Source organism: Giraffa tippelskirchi, chromosome 13 (assembly GCF_054371585.1).
Source record: "Giraffa tippelskirchi isolate mGirTip1 chromosome 13, T2T-mGirTip1v1.2.pri, whole genome shotgun sequence".
Lineage (NCBI taxonomy): Eukaryota > Metazoa > Chordata > Mammalia > Artiodactyla > Giraffidae > Giraffa > Giraffa tippelskirchi.
In genome coordinates, this window is record NC_137287.1 from 38,550,968 (window position 1) to 38,571,065 (window position 20,098).

General features: G+C 47.4%; 1 protein-coding gene across 1 annotated transcript; it reads left to right on the forward strand.

Moving 5' to 3' along the window:
- The first annotated feature begins 358 nt into the window (after positions 1–358).
- MEFV (MEFV innate immunity regulator, pyrin) lies at positions 359–19,475 on the forward strand. Its single transcript, XM_081555031.1, has 10 exons — positions 359–573; positions 6,065–7,150; positions 8,973–9,791; positions 12,042–12,421; positions 12,838–12,933; positions 15,561–15,791; positions 16,182–16,204; positions 17,601–17,716; positions 17,894–17,926; positions 18,268–19,475. The coding sequence occupies exons 2-10, from the start codon at positions 6,874–6,876 to the stop codon at positions 18,297–18,299; spliced, it is 2,007 nt and encodes a 668-aa protein (XP_081411157.1). The 5' UTR covers positions 359–573; positions 6,065–6,873; the 3' UTR covers positions 18,300–19,475.
- Positions 19,476–20,098: the final 623 nt, after the last annotated feature.

Consider the following 20,098-nt stretch of genomic DNA (forward strand, 5'->3'; position numbering starts at 1 on the left):
GACGGCAGTGCTGGTGTTGGGCTGAACAACCTATTTCACATCTCTTCCTAGGATTGGAAATTACCGTTTACACACCTCTCTCCTCCCCAGGTGATAAGCTCCTCGAGGCAGGGACCCTGCCTGCCCGTGACCACCTCGCCCCTGACACTGGAATAGGTATACAGGAAGCATTTAGTAAATACTTGCCGTAAACATGAGTGATCTACAGCACCATCAGGGGCGGAAACACTCGGGAACTACAGACCCAGCGCAGCCCTGTGGCGCCGAAGCCCTTGAGCCCCCGGCCGCCGCGGGCCGAGCGAATTCCACTTGCCCCCGTAGCTCCCAGGATACCAGCCACTACGACCGCGCCTCCTCTGCGCCCGGCGATCGGCAACTCGGGCGGGAAGCAGCTGCACGCCACTGCGGCCGCCAATCTTAACGACTGCGGCCCGGCACCCGCTAAGAGACACGGCGCCGGAGGGCCCGCCCACCCGCCTTCCTATTGACTCCGCATACTCCCTGGGCCTCCTGGGGGATGTAGTTCGGAGCGTCTTGCGCACAAATGCGGGCGAGGCCAGGGCCGACCCAACGGTGAGTCGCGCCTGTCGGGCCTTTCTCTGCCTCCAGCAAGCCCCGCGGGCTCCTGGCAGAGATGGTGTGCCCAGCGGAGTTCCACCTCAGCGCCTGCCCGCTTGCTGTCGCCCTGCGCTGACACTTCCCCTTTATCCTCGAGCCATTCTTCTTGCAGACAAACTGCTCTTGCCGCAAGCGCGGAATTTGGACAGAAGAGGTCCTGAAGGTGATGACAGTGCTGGGCAGGAATCTCCTGTCCACATCCGTGGACACCGCCCACGACGTGCCAGGCGTTGGAACACCAAAGAATGAAGCTAGGATTTGTTCCACGATGCTGGCGGCGCTTGCAAACATTATCTGGTTGACTTCCATTATCAACCCATTTGACAGATAGGAAAACAATTTCGGAGAAATGGAATAATTTGCCCAGGTCACACAGGTCCTAGATCTTGGAGTCCCATATTTCCTCACCACTCCGTGCAGCTTCCAAACTCGTCAACAGTTTCAGTGTAAGGTGATAAGCAGGAATGAAATGACCAGAGCACCAGGAAGGAGGGGTCAGCTCTGCCAGTGATGAGAAGTGGGAGGTGGAAGCAGAGACAGAATTAGGTAAACCTAACCTCAAAGGAAATGGCAACCCACTCCAGTGTTCTTGCCTGGAGAATCCCAGAGACGGAGGAGCCTGGTGGGCTGCCGTCCATGGGATCGCACAGAGTCGGACACGACTGAAGCGACTTAGCAGCAGCAACCTCAAAGGATGCATGGAAGGGAAAGCAGTTACCTTTGGCAGTTAGGGACTATGTGCTGAAGGCCAGTCTCCTAATAGGGGCCATATAAATACTGGTAGAACAACCAAAAAATTTTTTTCCAATTTTTTAAATTGTAAAATGTTTGGACCTCCAGTGGTTAAGACTCCACACTTCCACTGCTGGGGTCACGAGTTCCATTCCTAGTGGAGGAACTAAGATCCTCCATCCCACATGCCACAGGGTAGGGGGGGAATGAAGGTATGTAAAATGTTTAAATACATAGGAAGATTTAAAGATCAAAATGAATACCCACTTACTCTCCATCCAGATTTAACAATCAGAATAAATAATGTGTATAGCACTTTATGGGGCTTCCCCATGGCTTAGATGGTAAAGCTTCTACCTGCAGTGTAGGAGACCTGGGTTTGATCCTGGGGTCTGGAAGATCCCCTGGAGAAGGGAATGGCTACCCACTCCAGTATTCTTGCTTGGAGAATCCCATGGACAGAGGAACCTGCAAGGCTACAGTCCATGGGGTCACAAAAGAGTCAGACACAACTTAGCAACTAAACAACAAACACAGCACTTTGTAACGTATAAAGCCTCCGGTTTGAAGTTACCACATTGCAAACGAAGCTCTCATTTGGTGACCTATTCTGACACCCTTAATGCATTACCTGGGACAGGTCAAAGCCACCCATCACACCCCACATGAGGGAGTTGGCGTCCTCTCCCACTTTTTCCACCCACTGAGGGAGTCAGAGGTTGTCCCAGAACTTGGTTCACCCTCAAAGACAACAGTTACAATATGTTTCTCATATGGAAGTTCATTACCTGGAAACTCACTTTGAACTTGAATGGTTAGCCTCTCTAAGTCCCAGATTTCTCCCTTAAAATTCAATATACTGGTGGATGAGGGAGAGTTTGGGTCACAGTGGGATCCATTATTTTCAATTTCAGATTAACACAGGAACTCTTCCATGATCTTCCCAACAGGTCTTTCCATTCTCTTAATAATAGATACGTATTATATTCAAGATCCCCTGGAAAAGGGAATGGCTACCCACTCCATTATTCTCGCATGGAGAATTCCATGGTGGGCCACAGTTCATGGTATCACAAAGAGTCAGACATGACTGAGTGACTAACACTTTCACTTAATTATATTCAACACCGTAGACCTCTTTTATCATGAGGGTTGGGGAGACAGGATTGATATGTGCTTTGAAGCTAAACTAATTATGAAATATTTTTTTAAGTTATCTTTTTTCTTATTATAAAGGTAATACATATTGATTTTAAAGGCCCCAAATGATGCAAACTTGAATGTGGTCGAATGTGATACCCCTGATGACCAGGAATGGAGAAAAGGTCAGGGTGTCAGGGCTGATAGCACAGGTTGGACCCTTGGCAGCAGTTGCACTGGATCTAGATTTGTCATGTCCCCAAATAAGCACACACATGTATAGTCACAGATGTACAGAAAGAAGAGCTCATCAACACTCCATTTGTTAATCAAACATCAAAAATGCATCCTGAAGACTATAATGCTATTTTCAAGTTTCTTCATTTAAAAAAAAAAATCACTGGGGACTTCCCTGGTGGCTCAGTGGTAAAGAATCTGCCTGACAATGCTGGAGACACGAATTCAATTCCTGATCCAGGAAGACTCCCACATGCCGCAGAGCAACTAAGCCCATGTGCCACAACTATTGAGCCTGTGCTCTAGAGCCTGGGAGCCGAAAATACTGAGCCCATGTGCTGCAGCTACTGAAGCCTGGGCGCCCTAGAGCCCATGCTCCCTGACAAGAGAAGCCACCGCATTGAAAAGTCAGCGCGTCACGACTAGTGAGCAAGCCCCCGCTCTTTGTAACTAGAGAAAAGCCTGAGCAGCACCAAAGACCGAGCACAGCCAAAAGTAAATAAATAAATAAGTAAAATTTTAAAAAATATATCATTGGATGGGACTTCCCTGGTTGTCCAGTGGCTGGGACTCTAAGCTCCCAATGCAGGGTGCCTGAGTTCGATCCCTGGTCAGGGAACTAGATCTTACATGCTGCAACTGGGGATCCCGCACTTGGCAATGAAGATCCTGCGTGCCTCAACTAGGACCCAGGGCGGCCAAATAAATAAATATTAAAAAGGGAAAAAAATCACTGGAACCACAAAAAATGAAAGCATTGTGAGCCTCTCTTGACCTAGAAAAGCCTCAGCGGCAACAAAGCACTGTCTTTCAATACCTCTCTGCCTCAGAATTGCCCCTGTTGCAAAAAGTGTCACTGAAATTGCAAAACATCCTGCTGTAGAGTGGAAAGTCCCTCTTCCTACGCGATTCAGTCATAGGTGCCTTAGTCTTAGCTTAGAGGAGTTTCCTGGCCAGTCGGATCAGCGTCAGAGCTCCCAGGAACCGGAAGGACGCTTTGTGGCATTGCACAATTTCATCACTTCTGTGGAAGCAGTGGGAGACTGCCTTCTGGAATCTTGTGCAGGTCCTGGTCCCAGAAAAATCCCAGTTAAAACCCTTCTGGCCCAACCTGAGAATTTCACACATCTGATATTTGCACCATAAAGGTGCATTTGAGTTCATCTATTTTTTTTAAGGGAAGATGTTGGGTTTGGGTCTTATTTTCTCACCAAGATCCAGAAAACTAGATGTTTTGTTTTGTTTCTGTTAAATCCCAAACGCTGAATAGTCTGTAAAATACAATGCACATGGACCATCTGGACAACAAAATAAATTCAACCAATTGGAATTCAAGGAAGCCTTGATCCCAGGTTGGTCATATTCAGGGATGTTTGTTCAGCCAGACATCAGAAAGCTGTCACTGACCTGTGGGAATGGTCAGCATGGCCCATTTTGAGCCTCATTGGTCAGCCAAAAAGGTGACATCCAGGGTTAGTGATGAACAGTAAAATAAAGTATCATTATTGGAGGGAGACAGTATTGCAAAGTGGTTAATAGAGTGAGTTTGAACCCTGACTCTAGGGCAGGTTTCTAACCCACTAATCCCAGCTGTAAATGTGGGTGATGAATCCTGCTCTGAAGGGATGCTGCAGAAATTTTAGAGAACAATGGGTACAAAGCACAGAGTTTAAAAAAAAAAAAAAAGCACAGAGTAAGCATCATTCAGGGGTAATTGTATCACCAACAAAACATTTGGAAAAAATATCTGTAAGCCAAACATTTCATGATGAAGACAGCAAGTTTCAATCAGGATACGGCATCATTTGCCAACTCAGTGATAGAAATGCCACCCTTTTGCAACCACCACTCTAGCAACTGATTTAGGAAGAGATCATCTATGAAGGGGTGAAAGACTGAGAGCGCGAGACCCTTCCACACGCCCAGGTTACATGTTAATAACAAAGGGAAAAAAATGACCTTTTACAATGGAGAGATCTCAAGGATAAGTAGAACATATCCTCAATCTAATAATGAGGAAACAATCACACAAATCTACACTGAGGGACATTGGCTTGGAACAGACTTTTCAAAAACATTAATGTCTTGAAAGGAAGAATTTTAAAAGGTGAGGGGTGGGTTTCCCTAGTGGCTCGTGTATAAGAATCCACCTGCCAATGCAGGAGTCACAGACTCAATCCCTGGCCTGGAAGATCCCGTGTACTTTGGAGCAACTGAGCCCATGTGCTGCAACTACTGAAGCCTGAGCACCCTAGAGCCCATGCTCTACAACAAGAGAAGCCACTGCAATGAGAAACCTGTGCCATAACCAGAGAGTAGCACCTGCTCTCCACAGCTAGAGAAAAGCCCACACTCAGCAATAAGGACCCAGCACAGCCAAAAATAATAAATTAATTAATTAAAAAGGTAAGGGGAGAAAATTCCCTGGTGGTTCAATGATTAAGACCCTGTGTTCCCAGTGCGGGAGGCACAGGACTGATACCTGGTTGGTGAACTAAGATCCCACATGCTGAAGAGCAAGGCCAAAAAAAATATTAATAATAAAAATTTTAAAAATAAAAGGTGGGGGAATGTGAAAGTATTCTGGATAAAAGGAGACTACAATGATATGGCAACTAAAAGCAATGCATGATCTCCGATTGGATCCCGGATTGGAAAAAAAAATTTTTTTAATGAGATATTCAAAGACATTATCAGGATAACTGGGGCATTTGATTACAGACTGATTGTAGTATTGTAACAATATTAGATTCCCTGAGTGTGATAATAGCATTGTAATTATTTAAAATAATACCCTTGGAAAAAAAAAACAACAATGTCCTTGGGAATTCCCTGGCAGTCCAGTGGTTGGGACTTGGTGCTGTGGCCCAGGTTCAATCTCAGGTTGGGGAATTAAGATTCCATTCCACAAGCCCTGAGGCATGGCCATAAATAAATAAATATCCTCATATTCTTGTTCTTAGTATTTAGGATGGTTAGGGTATTTGGAATGATACCTGATAAGTTTTCAACTTATTACCAAATGCTTCAAAAAAGAAAACAAAAGAAGTGTGCGCATGTGTATGAGAGAGAATCACCAAACATAATACGTAAACAGCTGATGAACGGGGTTGAGAGTATATAAGTGTTCGTTGTACTATGCTCTTAACTTTTCTGTGGATTTGAAATTTTTCAAAAAAAAATTGAGGATAAAAATCACTGTAGCAGAAAGACAGAGCAGTTAAGAGAGGAAGAAGTCACTCCCCCCATGCCACCTCCATTAGCTTCAGAGCCATGGCTGGGGCCCCACACTGGGCTGTGAGCCCTAAGGACACCTTTTTCACCCTTGTTTCTCCAGCATCCTGGTCCAGAACATGTGTTCAGTAATCGTACGTGTATGACGCCTTCCCTCCGGGGTCTGCTCCTACGAAGTCACGGCAGAGTCAATGCTGGGACAAACAAGTCAGGATGGTGGTCCCAGGCATGGCATTCCTATGCCTTTATGTTGCTGGAAGAACCAGACAACTGGAACTATGTCCACAGGGGTGATCCCAGGGCTTTTCTCCTGGTGTGCCTCCAGACCTCACCTGTCTCCTCAGGCAGGGAAGGGCAGAGCTTGCAGGACTGTATCTGCTGCTCCCCATCCTCCTGCCACTGGCTCCAAAGGGTCAATAAAACCCCAAGAGTCTGGAGGAGAGAAGCTGACCAGAGGGACTGACCCTCATTGTGATTCTCTCCAGTGTGGGACCAGGGACTCTGCCCCCCCACTCCCACTTCCACATCCTGGGAAGAAGGAGGGAAGCATCTGAAAGGCTTCCAAAGATCAAGAATCTGGAATCCAATCCCAGACCCTCCCTCAAAGACTAAACCACCACTCCAAAGTCCAGTCTGGGTCAGCGAGAGCTGGCATGCAGGACCACCATGTGTCTGACAAGGCATTGAGCCCTCCCACCTGGAAAACCCTCTGATTCTTTCAGGAGGAGGACGCAAGTCAGCAATGACACACTAACAGCCTTAGTCTCAGTTCCCACCAGAACACAGAGTACTTCCTGTGCCTCTTCTGTTATTTCACAAGTTACCTCTTCTCACTCTCCGGGCACCAGGACAGTCAGTGGTTTCTTCCCTCAGAAGCAGGACGACTGCCTCCAGTCTCTTCTGGTCAACACCATGGCCAAGACCCGGAGTGACCATCTACTCTACTCCCTGGAAGAGCTTTTGCCCTATGACTTCGAGAAGTTCAAGTTCAAGCTGCAGAACACCAGCCTGGAGAAGGAGCACACCCGGATCCCCCGGGGCCAACTGCAGACAGCTGAGCCGGTGAAGCTGGCCTCTCTGCTGGTCAACCACTACGGGGAGGAGAACGCCGTGCAGCTGACCCTGCAGGTCCTGAGGGCCATCAACCAGCACCTCCTGGCAGAGGAGCTTCACCAAGTGATCAGCACCGGTAAGCGGCCCCAAGCGCCCTCCTCTCTCAGTGCAACTGCTGGCTGTTCGTGGAGTCAGGTGGAAGGTACAAGAGAGAACTTGTGTTCAGACCAGTGCATTCTGACTTGGGGGTCAGGAGTCCCAGGTCTGTGACAACTCCTGTGACTTCAGCCAATCAAGTTCTGTCCCCTTCTCTGGTCTTTGCAGCTGGAGCAAAGCTAAGGCTCTCAATGGCTTTAAACAAACCCAGGAGGTTGAGGTTGATTATGGGGCCAGATCAGGAATGGCAGGAGCTGGATGCCTGCTGGTAGAGTTCTTCACTTCATTTGTCATTAACACCTACAGACGAGTATCTTCGGGTGAGCAAGAAACTAACCACTCCTATCAACTGGGTTGATGGGTAATATTGTTATCTCTTTTCAGTTTTGAGTTCTTCTCTAACACATGTCACAAAAGTATTCTAAAATTCTCAAAAGGACTTTCTCCTTCCTTATCTTTTCCTTCCTTCCTTTTTTTCTTTCCCTCCTTACTTCTCTCTCTTTCTTTCACCTTTTCTTTCTTTCCTCTTTTCCTTCCTTCTTCTTCTACCCCTTTGCTGTCACTTTCTGATTTTATTACACTGTGATCAAAGAATGTGGCCTATTGGATTTCTGCTTTTCAAGAGTCTTTTTTTTTTTTGGAGATATGGTGGGGGCAGGGGAGCTACTCTGGGACCAGTTTAAAAAAACTATTCTTTGATGTCCGAAATTTTCTTCTATTTCTATATTTTAAGAATACACTAGGAATGCTTTTCATGTCCTTCTTGAGGTAGAAGAATTTACATAACAAAATTTCTCTGCTCTTTGAAAGAGTGATAAAGCTAAACTGTAATCTGAACCTGCTGTAATTTAATGAGGATAATTTTAAAATTAATTTTTCGTATTTTAAAACTTAGTTATGAGCCTCTTCAGGGTTTTTCACCAGTTCCCGAGGCAGTTTTTGTAAAATATGTTTTCCTGGAAAGCCAACAACAAAATGTTTTAAGCAATCTTAATTTTACTATGGGCTTTTTCAAACCAAAAATTAAGGTGCTAATTATAGGTTATTTTCTTTAGTAGTAGTGGTTTTCAAGTTGTATCCCAGGAAGACATTTCAGGGATTCTTTTAAAAGTTGGCAAATACTTGATTCAAATTTATCAATTGTTTAACTTACAAAACTAACAAATTTATATTAAAATGTGTCATTAAACAAATTTTAAAATATTGGAGGCCATCAGTGTGATAGCTCATGCTATACTTGAACTTCTTTTTATGGAGACCTTGGACTTCAGCCCTTTCTATCATTTGTTTGATTAAATATTGCCCTGAAATTTCCAGGCAAACTTGTTTTTTAAACTGTTTACACTAAACTGGATGAGTTAGGATTTTCTTAATTTCATGAAACCAAAGGACAGCAAAAAATTAGCTTCTGAAGTTTTAACCATCTCTCATGACTCTTGATTTCAAACTTCTGTGCCAATCTTTATTGACTGATAACTGAGTTTTGTAGATCTGTAAGTCACACACAAATGTATACCAATTACTGTATACCAATAAACTAGGGTTTTCACTTATATTTAAGAATTCTATGTAAGACCTTATGTTGGAAACAACTTCTGCCTAAAAAAGTTTGAAAAGTACTACTTCAGAAATAAGACAGCAGATAATGAGTATGATCTTATTTAATGCTAATTGACTGCCATTGTCTAGAAGGTCCCAAACTTCCCTAATTTCTGAGGGGGTTCTCTCTTCTCTCCCTTTCCCCAAATCTTGACTCTGAGCACCAGGCATTCCCATGCCTTTTCATCTCATTGTCTTTTCAGAGTGTCGGATACAAGAAAGTGACACAGACAGCTCAGCAACGCCAGGTTCCTCTGGGCAGATGAAGCCCAAGACCCTAAAGACCCCAGATGGCCTGGAAGGTGACAAGCAGCGACAAAGTGCTGATGGGGCTGGCTGCCCACCCTCCAGCCAGCCTGAGGCTGGCAGGGGGACTCAGAAGAAGCCTCTGGGCAAACAGCGAGATCAGAAAGGCTCTGAGGGCCTGGAGGTGCAGGGCAAGCTGGGGGCCAGGAACACAACTCTGTCTTCCAAGAGAAGCCCCTTCCTCGGAAAGGTGCCACGGGAGGAGAAAGGGAGCTATACGAGCGTCAGGCTGCGGAGGAATGCCAGCTCAGCAGGAAGGCTCCAGGGACTCACCAGTGGGTCATTCGCTGGGTCCCCAGGAAGGAGAGACACAAAGATATCGGAAGTATATTTACCTTCAGGAAAGAAGCGACCCAAAAGTCTTGAACTTACCATTTCCCCAGAAGAGACAGGACCCCTCAATCCAGAAACTCTTCTGCTTCAGGAGAAAATGAACACTGAGAATCCAAGCTCAGCAACCACTGCCAGCGAAGTAGCCACTCTGAAAACCGGGCCGACCATGACTCTGGAGAAAGGCTCCAGGAATCCAGAACATGCCACGACCCTGGAGGGGACAGCACTGAGGAATGCACCTTTCAGTGTATCACTGGCTGGAAAGATGACTATTGGGGAGCATCTGGAACCCACAGCCCCTGCAGAGAGGAGTGGAGCCAGGGCTCCGGAGGCCTCCAGGGTGCCCCTGGGGCCTGCAGATCCAGAAGTCTCTCCGTCTTCAGGTAAGAAAGGACCTCAGAGTCCAGAAGACCTGGTATCCTCAGGAATGATGGCTGGTGCAGGTTTTCCCCTGTGTGTGCACAGTTGACTGACTCTTTGTGGCCCTGTGGACTGTAGCCCACCAGGCTCCTCTGTCCATGCAATTTCCCAGACAAGAATACTGGAGTGGGCTGCCATTTCCTACTCCAGGGCATCTTCCCAACCCAGGGATCAAACTTGTGTCTCCTTGTGTTTCCTGAACTGGCAGACAGATTCTTTGCCACTGCACCACCTGCGAAGATGCACAAGCCTGCTTTTATCGCTACTCTATCCATTTCACTGGATCCCTGGGTCCCCCTTGAGGGCCTCAATCCTTTGAAAATCTGATTGTAGGCTCTGAACCCTGAAAAAAGGCATATCTGCACATCTTCACAAAATGTTGCAATGTTGCATACATTTCAGCTAGTTAGCTCTTAAACAGTCTGAAATCCTTCTTTAGAATCCCCAAGGGCTTCTGAACCTCACGTTGAGCATCTGGGAAAGTCTAGGTAAATATCACCTTCTTACAATACTTCATGGCAGTATGCCAAGGGGCTGAGATTCTGCCAGTCTGCCTCTCTGAGCAGAGATGAAGCTGGTGGCCAAAATCGTAGGTCTCTTTTACTAAAGAGACAGAACTTAGGATTATGATGGGTTGTGAATGACAGAAACACCAAAATAACAGAACTGAAACAAGATAGACATTTGTTCCCCTTTCACAAAAATGATACACATAGTCTGGAATGAATGTGGTACCCTCTGGCTAGGAACCCGAGCTCCTGCTGCTTTTCTGCTCCAGAGTTTAAGCTCATGGTCTCAGATGGTAGCATCCTCATTCCACGCAACAGGATGGAGAGACAAAGGAGAATGGTATCACTTAGGAAAGGTTTCCAGAAGTTTCTAGATGCTGCCCATGATGCCTCTGTTTACATCCTCTTGGCCAGAATGTACAGCCATACCTTGGCGATATCATGGGTTTTGTTCCAGACCACTGCAATAATGCAAATACCGCAGTAAGCCAATCACAGGAAAGTTTTGGTTTTCTAGTACATATGTTTACACTATATTGTAGTCTGTATTAAGTGTACAACAGAATTGTCTAAAAAAACAGTGTATATATACCTTTTATTTTTGTCCTCACTGCGTGGCTTGTGGGATCTCCGTTCCTCCACCAGGGACTGAACCTGGGCCATGGCAGTGAAAGGGTTGAATCTAACCAGACCACCAGGGAACATCCACACCTTAATTTAAAAATACTTTATTGCTAAAGAACATTCACAATCATCTGGTAGCACAGGGATGTTACAAACCTTTGTTTTGTAAAAAATGAAGTGTCGCAATAAAGGGAAGTGCAATGAAATGAGGAGTGTCTGGAGTCACATGACCACACCTAACTGCTAGGGAGGCTGGGAAATGTAGTTTGGGGGGGAGCAGGGGTGGGGAAGCAGTCATATGGACCGCAAACAATGTCATCATAAGGGAAGGGGGAAACTGTCATTGGGGAGCTCGCAGTCTCACAGATGTGATATGAGTTCCTGGGACCCTGAGAGAGGAGGAGGTGGGAGGGGACTCATGGATTGAGTGTGTTTCTATTTCCTCTTGTGTCTCCTGTTATTTCTGCTTTATGAAGCTGTGCTAGTCTTGGAACAGAGCTGGTCACAGCTGTAGGTCATCACGGTATGCTACACCCTTCAGCCTTGTAAAGTTACTTCTTTACTCTCACATCATGCTTTCTGAATCTGGATGTAAGCAGTGGCTCATTCATTCCTTCATTCAACACGCATTTCCCAAATATTTACCAGGTGCCAGGGGTTCCACTAGGGGCTGTGGGTTCAGCCACAAGAGAGTTCCCTGGGAACTCTACTCAAGTTATGCGCCCTCTCAGTGGTGGTATGTGGTAAAGCCAAGACCAGTATAATGTCTTCCCGTCTTTATCTCACCTGTGTCAGTGTATGTGCAGGGGGAAGGCATAGAATTTATAGAAAAATGCCTTTCTTTAGGATAAATGCCTGAGAATTCCAAGTCTCAGGACTGGCATGAGATCCAGGCTTTAGCCATCAGTCCCAGTGTTCTTGCTGGAGGGAAGTTGGGGGAGGACAAGCTAGGAAAAGGCCTCAGTCTAACCAAGAACATTCACATTCCAGGCACAGATTCTCACTACGCTGATTTGCAGCAACCCCTGGTAGCATCTTGGGTTTGTCACTCAGGCGGTTTTTCCATTGCTGTGTCCTCAGGGAGGCTGCAGGACAAGGCTGTGGGTACTCTCTGCCATGCCCAGGAAGGAGACCCAGTTGGTGGCAGCTGTGTGCACATCTCCTGCAGCTGCTCTGCGGCTTCCAGGGACCCTGAAGCCTCACTCAGCCACTCATCCAGCTGCTCCCGGTGCCAGGACTTGCTCCCAAGGAAGAGCCATGGAAGCCCTGAGTGGCAGGAGGGCCTGCAGATGGCCAGCCTGAACCCCAAGACCCTGCCACAGTGTGAGCGTCACATGAAGCAGGTGCAGCTGCTCTTCTGCGAGGACCATGGGGAGCTCATCTGCCTTATCTGCCGGCTGAGCCAGGAGCACCGGGGCCACCGGGTGCGCCCCATTGAGGAGGCTGCCCTGGAATACAAGGTAGGGCTTCCTGCATTGGGACCCTTCTCTGTTGGGCACCTGAACACACCAGGGTGTTTCCCTGAAACACTAGGAGCTGGTGCATTAGCCAGCATCCTTGGGCTGTAAATGGCAAACACATATACAAATCAAGCCAGCAAAGAGGGATACTGCATGTAGCTCAGAGGTCTATGGGGATCTAGCTTCAGGTATGGCTGAATCCAGGTGCTCACAAGAAATCTTTCTCACCACCTCTTGGCTCTGCTTCCTTTGGTGTGATGGGGTCATTCTTCCTCTGGTTACCCCTCCCCATGCTCTTAGCTGCAGCACCCTCAGCTTTATTCCCTGAAGCAAATTTTCCCATCTAGGGTTGGCACCAACTAAAGATGGCAGGGACCAAGTTTAAGCTTCAACAAGTGTTCTTTTTTTTTTCCCAGGAGCAAATTCAGAAGCAGTTGGAGCATCTGAAGGAGTTGAGAAAATCTGGAGAGGAGCAGAGATCTCAGGGGGATAAGAAAACAGTGAACTCCCTGGTAAGGTTAGGGGTGGTCTGTGGCCTGTCATTGACTGGGTTCACACCCTTGTAGAAGGAAGGAGGGAACCCAGAGTGAGCAGGGGTCCCTCAAGTCCTGTACTGGCTCACAGGGAAACAGAGCTGATCACATATTTAGAGTCACCTGCTCCTGGGGGGCAGGGAATAACAGGTGTCCAGAGATGAGCTTGTCCCTGGGGATGGAGTCTACCTCCAGCAAGAAGGGACATCTCCCAGGACCCAGGCACACTTTCTTAGACTCACCACAAAATGGTTTAGAGAAACGGATGCTGTGAGGAATGGGATTGAGGAAAGGAGAGGAGAGACCTTCTACTCTAAATACTGCTCTATATTGTTTTTATAATTGCTCTTGTTATCTATTTTTTTTTACAAAAGCCATATTGATTTTTAAAATTCAAATGGTTAAAGTGGACATTTTCTTTTAAAACTGTGGTTCTGCAACACTGCATATTCCAATAAGTACCACTTAGTAGCCTTCCTGTTAAGGTGTTGTCCAGACTCTCGGATGCGTTAAGTTGCTTCTGTTTTCCTTGCATGCGAAGGTGCCTAACTAACCCACAGAACCTTGATTTGTCTGATGCATTTCTGTTGGTTGGATCTCATCTCCCTGAGTTCCAAACTTGTCAGGACCCACCACACAGCAGTGAGAAAGAGGCAAAGATAACAAAGGGCAGGATGAGAGGGAGGGGGGTGGCAGCTGTCCAGGTGTCTGATTTTTGGGAAACTGCTCAATGATAGTCAAATGAAAACCCTTTCCTATAACCCCAGGTGGCTTGAACTTATGGATGGAGCAGAGGTCAGGGCTACTCTGGGTGGGGTAGAGGACAGTGAGGCAGGAGCCTGGGCTGCTCAGGGAAACCCAGGGAGACAAGAGCGTCCAGCCTTCCCTTCAGATACAGTGACATGGGCCCTTATGGAAAGGAAATGAAATGCTGTTTTCCGGTCTTCACCTCCTCCTCCTTTTTCAAATAATGAAAAAAAAATTTTAATCATAGAAAAGAGGGTAAAGAAAGCTCTTTCTTACAGAAGAAAGCCAGTTAAAGCAAGTACAGAATAATTGAATTAGATTTCCACTACACAGTTGACACTGACAGGGATCAGCAACAGAAGCTAAAATTTTTAGGGAAAAATCGGCAGAGAACAGCATACTTACACACTCTCAAAGTATCACTCCCCAAATTACTTAGTAATTATAAAGGAAATAATACATATTTACAGTAGTAACTGGCAGACCCCTCCTTAACCAATTACCAACCCTAGAATACCTATACTGATGATGGCAAACTGGACAGTCTTTGCCTCCCAATGGGATGGGCTAGAAAGAGCATGGCATTAGGTCTATGGCACTCTCACCCCCCTTCACTGTGTTTCTCCTGAATTTAATCATGAGCAAAATTATCAGAGAATTTTAGAATATAGGCCATTTAACAGGACAACTGACCAGTCCTTAACAAAAAAAAAAAAAAATGTCTACATTACTGCTATCAACAACAAAAGGTGTCCCAGATTCCATGTTTAGGAACATCACATTGGAAGCTTGAGACTGGCCACACGTTAGACACATGTGGGAATATCTACGCCCACATGCTTAGTGCTTAGTTTCTCAGTCGTGTCCAACTCTTTGCAACCCCGTGGACTGTAACCCGCTAGGCTCCTCTACCCACGGGGATTCTCCAGGCAAGAATACTGGAGTGGGTTGCCATGCCCTCCTCCAGGGGGTCTTCCTAATCCAGGGATCAAACCCAGGTCTCTCGCACTGCAGATGGATTCTTTACCATCTGGGTCACCAGAGAAGCCTATCTATGCCAGAGACACAGCAAATGCCATAACCCAGCCTTGGTTTTTTTTGTTGATAGTCTAGACTCAGACAGTGAGTGATGGGGAAAGTGACTTGTGGTGCATGTCTGCGGTGCCCACTGTAAAGACTAGGAGAACACTCTTCCGCATTTGAAACCCAGCATGTGATTCAGCAAAGGCTGTTGATGTCACAGGGGAAGGTGTGAGGTTCCGCACACATCGAGCTCATAGTCTTACTCCTTAATTACAGAAAAATACCAGGCAATGTCAGAACCACTATCATATGTCGACTAGGGGACCACAGGTGGCAGGGGAACAGGAGCCAGGCAAACGTCCACAAAGCATCCTGGGTGGCCCTGGGCTGTCTGGAATTTACACCAGAGTTCTATCCACTAGCAGTCTTTGTTGTGTCTAGCAGTTTAGCTAATAAATGAATGTGTCCATATTAAAAACAACAAAAGGTGCAGAGACATTTTTGGTTCAAAAGAACCTAAGAGATTGAGTCTTGTCCTTTTGAGCCAAAAATGTGGTTTCTTCTGTACAGTCTATGTGAAGGGTCCTCTCCCTCCCTGGATGAAGGAAAGTTACCCTAGAGCAACTTCATGTGTCCACCCCAACTTTCTAGTGATGAGAAAGTCATGGGTGGCCAGTGTGCAAGAGTATTGGAAGTCAAGTTCACTTGCATCCAAATAGATGGACTGACTTGCCCCCATTCAGGGGGAGGAAAGAGGACTCTCTCTTCGGAAGGTGGGCTTCTGGGTATTCCCTGGGCATACAGGCCCCTACACCTCCCTGACTTCTGTTCCCCAGAAACAAGCTGAAACCCAGAAGCAGAGAATCCAGTACCAGTTGGAGCAGCTGTGCCAGTTTTTAGAGCAGCAGGAGCGGCTCTTTGTGGCCTGGCTGGAGGAGCTGGGCCAGACCATCGGCCAGGTTAGGGAGACGTACGGCACCCGAGGGACGAGGGACATCGCCCTTCTCGACGAGCTGATTGGGGAGCTGGAAGCCAAGCAGTGCCAGCCAGAGTGGGAGCTTATAAAGGTGAGCGTGGCGGGGCCTGGCTTTCCTCCGTGCACCGTGCCCGGTAGGATGACAGGGGCTCCCAGCACTGCCATCAGCTCTCCCCAACCCAGTGGGTGAGGCCCTGGAGGCTGGGGTGGGACTTGTCCTTGGTGCCTCTTGTGCCCAGGTCCCTGCAATGCACTCTCAGGAACCCATGGTGGCCTAGTATCTAGGGGCTCCCCTGGCATCTCCCAGACGTCAGCAGACTTTGGGTACAGTTATGGGCAGGCCCCAACTGAGTTGCCACCTTGGTGATTAGAACCGGGGAAAGGGGCCCTGTTTTTGCTGATACTCTGGGGCTGGGAGGCCAGGAGTCAGCGTAGCCCTTACAACACTGGTGATGGAGAACTTCCCTCTTTTCTCTCCTAGGACATTGGAGTCACCTTGCACAGGTACCAAGAGGTCCCCTGATGATCCCTTGGTGGGGGGGTCCTGCAGGCAGCATCTGGGGAGGCAGCCGTAGGAGGGAGATGCTCCCAACCCCAGGGATGTTCCTCCTCCCATCTCCTGCAGCTTCTGAAGGCCTTTCTGGATTTGTGTAGGGAGAATAGGAGCACGATCAGGAGGGGAGTGCGGGATTGAAGACGGAACCCAATGAACACGCCTGTCGCATGGTGGTGGCTTCCTAGGAAACCTCCCCTAACAGCCCATGTCCTGTGCAATTTACCTTATGAAAACTGTTCCTGCAGGACTGCCTGCTTGTAGGCACAGGGAGAGATGCACTTTCCAGAAGTGGATCTGCTAAATCCAGCAGGCAGCGGGGGGGGGGGGGGGGGGGGGCAGGAGAAGGGGAAAAGAAGGAGAAGGGAAGGGAGGAGGAAGGGGAGGAAGAGAAGGGGAAGGAAGCTGGAACCTACAATCACCCAGGGGAACTTTACAAGATCCTGACATTCAGGCCCTGGCTGACAAATTAAATCTGAATCTTCGGGAGTATGAATGACCCAAGCATCAGTTTTTTGAAGAATTTTTTTGGTGGTAAAATACATGTAACACAAAATTTGCCATTTTAAGCATTTAAAAATGTACAGTTCAGTGAGTACCTTCACATTATCATACGTCACAGCATTGATCATCACCATGATCCAACCCTAGAACTCTCTCATCTTCCCAAATGGAAACTCCATACTGTTATACAATTTCCCACTCTCCCCTCCCCTAACCCCTGGCAACCATTTTACTGTCTTTATGTATTCCACTACTCTAGCTACATCATATAAGTGGAATTATGCAATATTTGTGTTTCTGTGTCTGATTTATCTCACTCAGCATATCTTCAAGGTTCATTCACATTGTAGAATGTGCCAGAATTCCATTCCTTTTTTTTTTTGCATTTATTGTATGGCTGGGCTGCATCTTGGATTTTAGTTCCCCAATCAGGAATCAAACCTGTGGCCACTGCAGTGGAGTTTTAACAAGTGAATCACTAGGGAAATCCCCCATTCCTTTTTTAAATTTTGGCTCCGATGGGCGTTCCTTGTGTGAGTTTAATTGCCCTGCGGCATGCAGGACCTTAGTTCCCCAACCAGGGATCAAGCCTTACCCTCTCCACTGGGCCGCCAGGAAAGTCCCCTGGTGTCTGTGGTTTTTAAAACTCCCTCGGAGAGCCCACCCCATGGCCAGTGTTGAGGACCAGTGTTTAGAACTTGAAGCCCAGGAAGGAAGCTTTCTTTGTGAAGTGGGTCTGGGCTGGGTGTGCCTGGTGGAGGCTGCACCTCCCTTCCAGTTCATGAGACCCTGGGCCACCCCCATGCTCCAGCCCTCTTTTGCCAATGGTCTTTTTGTCTCTAGGGCCAAGATGGTGACTGTCCCTGAGCTGTGTGCCACGCCACCAGAGGTGAAAGAGAAGATCCACCTGCTCTACCAGAAATCAGAGTTTGTGGAGAAGCGTGTGAAGCACTTCCTGGGTAGGTGGGCTTTCAGGAGGATGGGAGGCGCCCCCTCACCTGCCCTTAAGAGCCGTGTAGCCTGGACCCCCTGGCATCCCTTCTCCATCTCCCTTGGCCTTCCTGACTCTGCCTTCAGCCTCTCCCAGATCTGTCCCCATTTGGGGAACCTAACTCGAACTCCGTCTCTCCTTTTAGAGACCCTGCGCTCAGAAGTGGAAACATTCAATGGTGAGTATGGTGGCAGTAGTTTGTGCTGGCCAGGGGTCCCTTGTGCTGTTGATTTCTAGGCATTATTTAGAAGAGAAAAAAAAAATACCTAAAACAAAGGTGGGAGAAAAGTCAAGACAAGTCCTCATAGTCTCTGAGCCGGGGTCACTGCCAGACTACAGAATATCTAAGGCCAGCTTGGGTGCCAGGGAGGAACGGGGGCCTATGAAGTCAGAGGAAGCTGGGCAGGTCCTGAGCAGGGAGGAGGGGTCCTTGTCTTTCCTTGTTGTGGGGACGAGGGTGGATGTCGCCCCTCTGACTGGGGATGCTCAGCATTGCCCCTATCTCCTTTTTCTCTGTAGTTGCAGAACTGATTGGTGGTCGGGCACCCTGAGGCGAGTAGCCTTGGCCTGCTGGGTCCCTGCTCGGTCCCCCAGTGTGTTCCCGAAGAACGACCCCGTCCACATTTCCTGGATGTGGGGAAAACCCTGTGGGGATGTTGTCTATGGACCTGAAGTCAGGAATTCTAATTCTCTCTGCAGTTAATGTGATTCTGGACGCAGAAACTGTCCACTCCAACTTCATCTTTCATCTTCTCTGATGACGTGAAGAGTGTGAGCCTTGGGGAAAAAAAGTGGGACCATCTGCCTGCTAGTCCAGGAAGATTCTATAGCTGAATTGTGGTGCTGGGCTCTCTGAGCCCGCTCTCTAGCCACGATGACTGAGCAGTGAAGGTGGGAGACCAGCCAGGGCGGGTCCTGGGTGTCTGCAAGGCGGCCATAAGCAGCAAAGGGAACACGATTCTGTCACCAGAGAATGGGCATTGGGTAGAAATGGTGAGGCAGTAAAATGAATGCCAGGCGTGCACCTTTCTCCAGATCCTGATGGAGGAGCCCTGCTGGCAAGGGGGCATCTCCCTGGACTACAAGATGGGGACATCTCCTTTTACAAAGTGACAGCCAAATCCCACATCCCTCACAGCCACTGGCTACTTTCACCCTGGGACCCTTCAACCTATCCTCAGCCCCAGGACACATGATGGAGAAGAACATGGACCCTCTGACCATCTGTCCAGTGGCGGTGGCCATGGCCTCCCCGAATACCTGACACTTTGCATCTCCCTTCAGGCTCCTGGCCTTGAATCTTGAATCCATACACTCGACAGTCATTACTGGGTTCCAGTGCTATGGGGAATATAATCAATAAAAAAATAGTCCCCGTGCCCAAGGAGTTTATGGAACAGAAGCAGAAGTAGGCTGGGTCACAAATACTGGTAAACCAAGGGTAAAGAGAACACACATACAGATGATACAAGGATTTCACAGTACACAACTGTTGCTTAATAAATCCCTGTTAAGAATTAGCACCTAAGATGCTCCTGAGATGGAGCCTACCCTCATTTTCCCTCAGGACCCTTGGCAAGGATGTGTTCCTTGATTCTACCTTCCCCTGTTTTGAGGACTTAGGAAGCCTGAAGAAAAACAAGCAGACTGGATGATTACAAATCACTTTTGTACCTGGATTAATGAACTGTGACTGGACCTCATAAATAAATCACTTAGAAAATGTAGTTGTAATTTCGTTTGTTGTCACTCAGTTGATTACTGTGAGATGCTGTTTCCATACAGAAGACTATGAAGGAGATGGGGCTGCTGTTACTATTCTTCCTGAGCTCTATCGGCAAATCTGTGGGTCTGTGGGATGTTAGGTTCTAGTTCATCCTCCATTTAAAGAGACATAAAGAGAGAAGCGGACAGACTTGGAGTTTGGGGGTAGTAGATGCAAACTATTACGTTGAGAATGGATAAACAAGGTCCTACTGTATAGCACAGGGAACTATATCCAGTCTCCTGGGATAGACCAAATGAAAAGGAATACAAAAAAAGGAATGTCTGTATGTGTATAACTGAGTCACACTGCTGTATGGCAGAGATTAGCACATCATCGTAAATCAACTATACTTTAAAAGAAAAAAATTAACACACCCAAAGAATAAAATGACATACAGAGAGGGATGTAAGAAAAAAGGAGGATCAAATGAAGATTGAACCACAAACTCCTGTTACCCCAACTTCTCTTCCTATCTTCACAGTGGAGCCTAGCTTCTCCATGCTTGTGACCAGAGCACAAAACACATGCTTTCCTTTCTTCATGGAGCTTTGTTCTACATGCATAATCAACAAGCTGACACAG

What these genes read in the sequence shown, in the direction of transcription:
- MEFV (XM_081555031.1), top strand. Translation starts at nt 6,874, where the DNA reads ATGGCCAAGACCCGGAGTGACCATCTACTCTACTCCCTGGAAGAGCTT. An exon ending in ATTGGAGTCACCTTGCACAG is followed by an intron (nt 16,205 to 17,600) that starts GTACCAAGAGGT and finishes TTTTGTCTCTAG; the next exon opens with GGCCAAGATGGTGACTGTCC. An exon ending in AGAAGTGGAAACATTCAATG is followed by an intron (nt 17,927 to 18,267) that starts GTGAGTATGGTG and finishes TTTTCTCTGTAG; the next exon opens with TTGCAGAACTGATTGGTGGT.